General features: G+C 36.5%; 1 protein-coding gene across 1 annotated transcript; it reads right to left on the bottom strand.

The window, feature by feature from the left end:
• Window positions 1–5,391: 5,391 nt before the first annotated feature.
• LOC107491231 (receptor-like serine/threonine-protein kinase At4g25390) lies at window positions 5,392–8,137 on the bottom strand. Its single transcript, XM_016112034.3, has one exon. The coding sequence runs from the start codon at window positions 7,933–7,935 to the stop codon at window positions 5,851–5,853; it is 2,085 nt and encodes a 694-aa protein (XP_015967520.1). The 5' UTR covers window positions 7,936–8,137; the 3' UTR covers window positions 5,392–5,850.
• Window positions 8,138–9,857: the final 1,720 nt, after the last annotated feature.

Below are 9,857 nucleotides of genomic sequence, written 5' to 3'. Positions count from 1 at the left end.
CATCTGTGGTATTAGCAGGATTGCTTTCTACCTTAAAATTAGTTAGGGGAACCTTAGCTGACGGCTGACCATATCTTCTTATTTTTGGGTGCTGGAGAGGTTAGTGTCTTGGAGGAATTTATTTCATTATTTTTATCTTTCACAAAGTCATTCATTATTTCTATTCATTTTACCTTAGTTGCAGAGTCATTTCAATTCTTTTGTGATGATTTATTTTTTTTGTTCACTTACTATTAGATCAAATTAAAATTTTGTCCTTTAAGAAAAGCTGTGTAATGATTTTGATGGAAAAATTATGGGACAATGTTCACTATTCTTGTGAGCCTAGAAAAATGAAATGTGTGGAAGAGTAATATGCTTGATATGTTTTTAGGATCTCCACTATGGTTGAGGGAGAAACTTCCCACTTAGAACTGAACAAAACAACTCTAGTGTTCAGAGTCTCGATTACATAGATGATCATAAGCAAAGGAGAGTGGAAAGAATCGGATTTTTGGACGGTACCATCATGTATTCAACTTTTCAAACAGATTGTAAGGTGGTACAAGTTCCAAACAGGAACTAGAAATTAATAGAGCACATGTGCCAACGATTTGATCTGTCGTCAGGAAAATTGTATGTCGGGATTTTCCTGACGACAGATCAAATCGTTGGCACATGTGCTCTATTAATTTCTGGTTCCTGTTTGGAACTTGTACCACCTTACAATCTGTTTGAAAAGTTGAATACATGATGGTACCGTCCAAAAATCCGATTCTTTCCACTCTCCTTTGCTTATGATCATCTATGTAATCGAGACTCTGAACACTAGAGTTGTTTTGTTCAGTTCTAAGTGGGAAGTTTCTCCCTCAACCATAGTGGAGATCCTAAAAACATATCAAGCATATTACTCTTCCACACATTTCATTTTTCTAGGCTCACAAGAATAGTGAACATTGTCCCATAATTTTTCCATCAAAATCATTACACAGCTTTTCTTAAAGGACAAAATTTTAATTTGATCTAATAGTAAGTGAACAAAAAAAATAAATCATCACAAAAGAATTGAAATGACTCTGCAACTAAGGTAAAATGAATAGAAATAATGAATGACTTTGTGAAAGATAAAAATAATGAAATAAATTCCTCCAAGACACTAACCTCTCCAGCACCCAAAAATAAGAAGATATGGTCAGCCGTCAGCTAAGGTTCCCCTAACTAATTTTAAGGTAGAAAGCAATCCTGCTAATACCACAGATGTTGTACCCTAGAAATAAATCAAAAAAGATTAGTCATTAAGTAACCTCAAATTAGAATAAGCAACTGCATTAACATTCAAAAGCTTTCAAGCATGCTATTGATATTAAAAAAAAAGATCACAAATTTGGGTTGTTTTGACAAGTTACATGCATTATTCCTTTATAAATGCCACTAAACAATTTTTCATTTCTGTGTAAGAGTAGAGAATGCCTTAATAGAGATAAACCATTTTGAGTGAGTGCAGCAGCAGCAGCACTCGACTGTTTGATTCTCTTTCTCATTTCCAAACCTTCCTCATTCTCCTCCATCATTCTCTTTATAACTCTTGCAATTTCCTCTCATTTAACAAAAAAAATGAAACAGAAAAGTTTGCATATAAAATTCAGCTTGGGTTGGCCAAATGAAAATTGATCAAGCAAAACAAGAATTGCTATCCAAGGAAGCAGACCACACATGATCCGTACTGTGGACATTTTATTCAATTCACTCTGAGCACTGCTAGCCTTGTCAAACCCCGGCGACAGAGACGCCGCCCCCGCCAATGTTACTGCCATCTCCGGTGAGGCTAAGTGGGAAGTTTCTCCCTCAACCATAGTGGAGATCCTAAAAACATATCAAGCATATTACTCTTCCACACATTTCATTTTTCTAGGCTCACAAGAATAGTGAACATTGTCCCACAATTTTACCATCAAAATCATTACACAGTTTTTCTCAAAGGACAAAATTTTAATTTGATCCAATAGTAAGTGAACAAAAAAAATAAATCATCACAAAAGAATTGAAATGACTCTGCAACTAAGGTAAAATGAATAGAAATAATGAATGACATTGTGAAAGATAGAAATAATGAAACAAATTCCTCCAAGACACTAACCTCTCCAGCACCCAAAAATAAGAAGGTATGGTCAGCCGTCAGCTAAGGTTTCCCTAACTAATTTTAAGGTAGAAAGCAATCCTGCTAATACCACAGATGCTGTACCCTAAAAATAAATCAAAGAAGATTAGTCATTAAGTAACCTCAAATTAGAATAAGCAACTGCATTAACATTTAAAAGCTTTCAAGCATGCTATTGATATTAAAAAAAAAAGATCACAAACTTGGGTTGTTTTGACAAGTTACATGCATTATTCCTTTATAAATGCCACTAAACAATTTTCCATTTCTGTGTAAGAGTAGAGAATGCCTTAGTAGAGATAAACCATTTTGAGTGAGTGCAGCAGCATCACTCGACTGTTTGATTCTCTTTCTCATTTCCAAACCTTCCTCATTCTCCTCCATCATTCTCTTTATAACTGTTGCAATTTCCTCTCATTTAACAAAAAAAATGAAACAGAAAAGTTTGCATATAAAATTCAGCTTGGGTTGGCCAAATGAAAATTGATCAAGCAAAACAAGAATTGCTATCCAAGGAAGCAGACCACACATAATCCGTACTGTGGACATTTTATTCAATTCACACCATATAATTTTCCAAAAAGAAAAATAGTGATAGACTTAATGAATTTACAATGCATTTGTATACCAACTAATTATTATTGTTTCAAATGCAGCAATTGCTCCTACACCTATTGCAATTGCACCTGTTTCGAAAATCCCAAATGCATCATCACAGGGTAGGTCTCCTTAGTCAATGGCTGGTAGTGTCAAATATAACATAAAATTATTAAAAATTCAAAGTGGCATATATTGTGAGATAAGGTGCAGAGCAATTAAAGCATTGTATGAATTAAAATTGGTCGAAGCTTGGTTCTTTCATTTAAGTTTCTCAATCTTCATGTATATATAACACATTAGCAACTTCTAAGCTTGGTCAAACAATATCAGTTCCAGATATAATAGAAGATAATGATCCATTATAGGCTACCTAAATTTGAGGCCACAAATTTTAGTATGGTGCAGGGAGAAAAAGAGATCAGTATAGTCTTCAATTTGAACAAGAAGAAGCAATTCCACAACACAGTAAGAAGCTCAGAATACACAAAAACTGACAATTAAATTAACTAAACAAAAAAAACACAATATAAAAGCATGAATAACCTTTATAAATTAGGTTTCCATTCCTGAATTTTCCATTTTCATAAATTAGGTAATCTTTTTGTTCTTTACTTCTTAACTTCATTCTCTTTTCCTATGAATAAACTATCTCCTTGTCTGAACTTCATCCAACCCTTATTTTAAAGCCATATAGTAAATCCAATGCAGAATTGTAGCAATGTTTCTCTTTTGAATCAATGACAGCAAAATATCAATTTACCAAAATAACAAGAAAAACAGATTGGATTTATAACCCAATCTCAGTAGAATTAATTCAATATCAATCTCAGCAAATATAATCTCAGCATAATTAATAAATTAAACTAAAGGAGGAGAAGCAGTGACGACCCACGGCGAGGAGTGGAGAAGCGGCAACGACCAACGGTGAAGAGCAAAGAAGCAGCGACAAAGAGAGCTCGGACAGAAAAACGGCGACGCCAACAACAGCCCCGAACCGACCTTAGCTTCTGGCGACGCGAGGAGAAGAGCAGAATGAAAGGGGAGATGGTGATGGTGGCTCTAATAGGGTTTCGCCGTTTAGGAGAATCTTGGGTTGTTGAGGGTGTGTTTGTTAGAGAAAGAAAGGGGATAAGTCAGCATTGGGTTTTTGTTTTTTCTCTGGAATCAAAACGGCGCTGTTTTGATTGTTGGATCAGCGAACCGGGACTTGAAAAAACCCGTACGGTTCGCTCGGTTTGCCGGTTAACCACAGGTTCAGCCGGTTTTTTAACCGGTTTTTTGCAGAACGGTTCTAGAGGCTAACCGGACCGGCCAAATGACCGGTTCCGGTTAATCCGGTCGAACCGGCCGGTCCGGTCCGGTTTTAAAAACAATTATTTTCACTGAGGTAAGGTTACATGATAATGTAATACATATATAAAACTATTTCATATTAGGTTTTTTATGGGTCCCATTTTTGGCCCTATCAATAATAACAATCAACACAATAATCACAATGTCTAAAATTTTCTTATAAAGAATTGAAGATCCATTATTTAGCTTTTAGCTAGTCAATAACTAGGAGTTGGTTAGTTAGGACCATACAATTAATTGAGGACAGTTGCCAATTAATTAGTTGTATTATTATACCATGTGGTAATGTAACATGCCATTACACTAGGTTCCTTTATTAATAGTTATGAATGCAATAATGCATCTAACTTCAAATGCAAGTAAGCTTGTAATTGAGCTATATACAATTTCATTTACAAATACATGACATAAATTTGTAATAGTAAAGAACATGATTCATTTACATAAATATTCAAGTACATTTCAATATATGTAATTCAAAAATAGGAAGATATATTTTTGTTGCAGCAAGTTCCAACCAAATTAAGAATATGAATTATGATATTGACCTTGGTGACTTAAACTGAAGAGACATATCCATCCAATTAAGTTTGGTCAAACTTCTATCATAGATCTGTACCCAATCAGAATTTAAATTGTTTTTTTTTTTAGTTTCTTTTTGAAATGGTTGTCTAATTGTCTTACCCTACAAGGGAACAATGGAATAGTATAATAACTGGGGTTAGTGAATTAATTAATGTGCTAACTAATGTTAGGGTTAATGTATAGCACCATGATTTCCATAATAAACTATAGGTAAATAATAAAAATATTAAACAATGTGAACAATGGATATATTGGATGTTCAATTCATTAGGCGTGTGAATGGTTATTCTAATATTAAGATTTAAATGAATAATTTGGAAATGTAGTGTGTTTTACTTGAATTTAGCTAATTTTAAGACCCGTTGTTCATATTGTTCAAAAAAATCATTAGTTATATCATAACCCTTTGCATAAAAAGAAAGGACCACAATTTTGGCCTTATTTTGCTACTATACCACAATCATGAATTCAAACAATGGATCACATGGAAAAAGCTTGTAGAAAGATTCTACTTCCATTGATTTTTTTCACCATTTCGAACTCCAATGTTCTGTTTTTATTACAACAGCTACCATATGAATGAATAAATAACAAGGCTCTTCCTTCTATGCATAAAATCAAATGATGCAAACTGTGAAATAAAATCCTATACAACTCAAATTTACAAAAGCTGCATAAAATGGACCACACCATAAAGGAGTAACTTCATTTGCAAGTTTAGCTAAATGTAATGTATATTGCTAATATTAATTAATCTCCAAATGTAAACTACAAAGATGGCCTCATTCTTGAATCCTAATCACTAAAGAATGGGTCATAACTGATAACTCCCAAAAGATAAACAACAATCACAAGGCAAAGCCTATAAGTTAGTGTGAAAGAATATGTGAGGTGTATCTATATATACACATATCAATCTCCAACTAGTAGGCCACAATGGTATTACTATGAAATCAAGGATAATTGAAAACAATAAGATCAAAAGGCTACAATAAAAACTAAAAGGAGATAAAAGAAATATAGAGAGAACTTGAAAACCAATTGTAAGAACTAAGAACAGAGCTTTTCCCTCCTAATTTTCCTATACAATTATGGGTCATTGGTAAATTGAGCTATGAAGTACCAAGTATATTACTATAATTGCTCATGTAAAAGGGTTAGCTGCTACTAGAAACTCACCGGCCTTTCTTCCGGGTCTTGAATGGGAATCGAGAAGGGGTCGAAGGCGAGTATTCAATGGGCAATTGGGGTGGCTCCAACTCCCCGGAAAGCATTCCCACAACCTCTTTCATCGAAGGGCGGCGAGCAGGGGACTTAAGCACACAAAGCAAAGCCACCTTGATACATAGAAGAGCCTGATCCTTATCTAATGACTGAATAGACTGATCAACCAGCTCGACGAGCTTCCCATTTCTAGCGCAATGTCGCGCCCAAGACAACAGATTTGCACGGTGAAACTCGGACAATGGCGAACCGTTCACCTGAAGGGGTCGCCTCCCTGAAATGATAACTAGCAACAAGACACCAAAACTATATACATCACAATTCTCTGAGACATCTCCGCTGTAGCCATACTCCGGAGCAACATAACAAACGGTGCCCCTCATGCTTGGAGTACTACTCACACCACCACTCTTTGGAATTTCTCCACTAGCTGAATCGAAGCTGTTCCGGCGAGTTCTCCATAAGTCGCCACTTAGCCCCTCCAACCACCAATCTGTGCCTCCACGGTTATTCCTGCTCTTGCTCTTGGCCTTCTTCAAATTCCTATCCCCATACAAAACATCATCGCTCACCCACCACTCACTCCCATTGCCATCATCATCATCGCTGTTCAATCCCTTCCTCTTTTTCTTCTTCTTCTTCTTCTTTTCGAGCTCTTCACCGTACTCCTCCTTCCACCACTCTCTCGCCGGCCTCCTCTTCTCCTTCTTTAGAACATCATCAAACTTCTCCTCCTCCATTGATTCCCACCATTCCAATTGGTGCTTCCTACTCTTCTTCTTCTTCATTTTCTTCTTCTCTTGCTTCCCCAATTGCCCACCTTCTCCTCCAACCCATTCGCCCTTTGGCCTTTCCTTATCAACATCCCTCCCAATCCACTCCATCACATAATCCTTCACCGTCTTACTCTCCCCAACAGGATTTGATCCTGATCCTGAGGCTGCAACCTCCTCATTGTCCTGCTTCCACCACCAATCCCTCACTGAATTACTCCTCATCCCTTTCCCATTCTTCTTAACACCCTTCTCACTCTGAGCACTGCTAGCCTTGTCAAACCCCGGCGACAGAGACGCCGCCCCCGCCAATGTTACTGCCATCTCCGGTGAGGCCGACACACCAGCCCCACTAGTCTCCGGCGAGGTCTCCAAGTTGGGCACCTTAACAAAACACTCAGGAGATTGATCCACACCCAAGCTACCCTCCTCAAAGTAACAACCAGTGTTCACACTTTCCGTTTCACAATCATCCACGGCAACAACAACCCCACCACCATCACACTCCAAAAACCCCTCCTTTTTCTTCTCAAAATCACCCCTACCATCCAAAACATCCAAATTGGGATCCGATTTCAAACGGGCAAGTCCAAAATCCCCAATTCTGGCATTGAATTCAGCATCGAGGAGAATATTGCTGGGCTTAATATCACTATGAATCACAGGGGGGTCACAACTATGAAGGAAAAGAACACCTTTTGCTATGTCCAATGCAACAGAGAAGCGCTTGTTCCACTGCATGAGTTCAGGGCACTTTCTATGCAATAAAGCGTCTTGGAGATTTCCGTTTACCATGAGGTCGTAGACGAGGAGGAAACGGCGCCGTTTTGGGTCCGATGAGAATCCCACGGCGGCGACGACGTGGGGAGATTGGCGGAGCACGGAGGCGAAGAAGAGCTCGTTGTGAAACTCGCGCTCGCCTTGCTGCGAGGTTGTTGTGGGGTCCATGAGTTTCACTGCGACGGGGGTTCTCGCCGGAGTAGGGAGGGTGCCGGAGAAGACGGTTCCGAAGCCACCATGGCCCAGTGGGGAAGAAAAGGAGTTGGTGGCACGGCGAAGGAGGGTGTAGGAGAGACGGTGGGGGGGCTTGGAGTCGTCTCCGGCGTTGGAGGTGGTGGACGGGGAGGTGCGCTTGCGACGGCGGAGGAAGAGGAGGAAGAGAACGAGGAGAAGGAGGGAGGCGGCGGTGGCAGTGATAAGCGGGAGAAGGATACTGCGGTGGTGGTGGTGGCGGCGGTGAGGGAGGAGTTGGCGGGAGGGCATGGCAACGGAGAAGGTTGTAAGTATTTAAGTTAAGGAAAAATGTTTAGTCATAGTGAGTTTGAGAATTGATGATGGAATTGGGGAAGCTTGTGTGTATGTCAGTATGTGAGGTAGAAACCCAGTTTAGTTGTTGGACTTTTAACTGAGGTTGTTTGTCTGCACTGGGATTGGGACTGGGACCCATCACCCGTGCCATACACATGACACCTACCTTTTGTTGCTTATAATTATGCTTGGGATGTTTTTAATACGTGTTTTATCTATAAACTTACATCTTTATCTTATAATTCACTTTATTTTAATTCTTCAATTTCTATGTGAATTGTTGCAAACACGCCTCTTTTAACAATGCAATTTTCTTTTTTCTAGTGGAGTAGTGGTAAATGATTATAAAATTATTTATTTTTTTTATAATTAAGTACTGACTAAACTTTAATAAAAGTACTGAATCCTTAAACTTTCTCTTTGTAATTTGCTTGCAAATATAAATATAGGAAAAATTTTAAGTCTGAAATACCGGTTCCAGTACTTTTATTCATGGTTTTGTGGTATATAACTACAAATGAAGCACATGCTGGGACTCTGGCGTTACTCTTTTTGCCTCATATCACGTTTGATTGACCACGTCTTATCCCTAACTTACCCGCAAGTGCACCACTTTTCCAGTTGTTATGGTTCATTCTTTTCATGTGGTTGTTATTCACAATTAAATCATTGCCTAAAATTCATAATACCTTCTTTATATCTTCATACATTCATAAAGTTTCATAGCCTCTTTTCTTTTTATTCCAAGGCATTTGTACTTATCATCACCTCTCTCTTTCACTCTGCCTTTTAATGGAATGTTTACACTACTAGTCTTATTCATATAATTAAGGGATTTTCTATATATATAGTACGTCTCCAACACATCTAAACCTGATTAATTAATTAATTAATTAATATGGAGTTGTATATATTATTAAAGGATCTCTTTGGAAAAGTGAGAGTATGTTTGTTATGGTAGATAGGTTGTGAAACCTACTAATTTTGCATGACATGCTAAAGATAACTAGCAAAACATAAAATAATATTAATCACTTTTAAAACAAAACAATAAATTTATTATTTTCATATTTTAATATACTATTTAAGTATTTATCAAAGACTTTTTTTTAAAAAAAATATATTACTTAGCTTCTATACAATTCCAAGCATAATAAATAATAATACTTATTTATTGTTAACTAGAATTATTTTTTATTATAGATTTAATTATTCTATTGATTTTTATATAGTTAATTTCACCGAATTTTTAATTAGGTTTTTATACTTTTTTTCTTTTCAATTAAATTTTTATACCATATCAAATTTTATAATTAAGTTTCTGTTGTGATAAAAATATTAAAATTAACAAAATATTCTGTTAAACTGTACAGAATATTCAATCAAGTGTTAAGTATATTTGTTTTGTTTAACGGAATATTCTGTTAATTCCATTGTTTTGTCACAATATGATCTTAATTACAAAATCTGATATAGTATAGAGACTCAATAAAAAAAATAGTATAAATACCTAATTAAAAATTTAGTAAAATTTGGGTTTTGACTCTTAATTTTAGATTTCTTAAACTATGTAAATAACTAAAGTAATAAATAAGATAATTTGAGCTAAGAGTTGTTTAATTAATCTATGAAAAAAAGATATGTTAATAGAAAGTGTATGAGAGGTTCCATGGCTTTTAAGAGTGATGTGGGAGATGGATGTTTAAATGGAGCAAGCAATAAGAGAGGTGGCAGTGGATGGGAGATGTTATCAAGTAAAATGGCGTGGCAAATTAAAGTGGAGTAGGTAATTTCCCTTTTTCTAGTTATTTGCATGCTTCTTCAAATTTAATTGGCACCAACTACTACTACTACTAGTGCTTTGTTTCACCTATCAT

Source organism: Arachis duranensis, chromosome 5, assembly GCF_000817695.3.
Source record: "Arachis duranensis cultivar V14167 chromosome 5, aradu.V14167.gnm2.J7QH, whole genome shotgun sequence".
Classification (NCBI taxonomy): domain Eukaryota; kingdom Viridiplantae; phylum Streptophyta; class Magnoliopsida; order Fabales; family Fabaceae; genus Arachis; species Arachis duranensis.
Note: the sequence above shows the minus strand (reverse complement) of the source record. Positions and strands in the feature narration are given on the sequence as shown.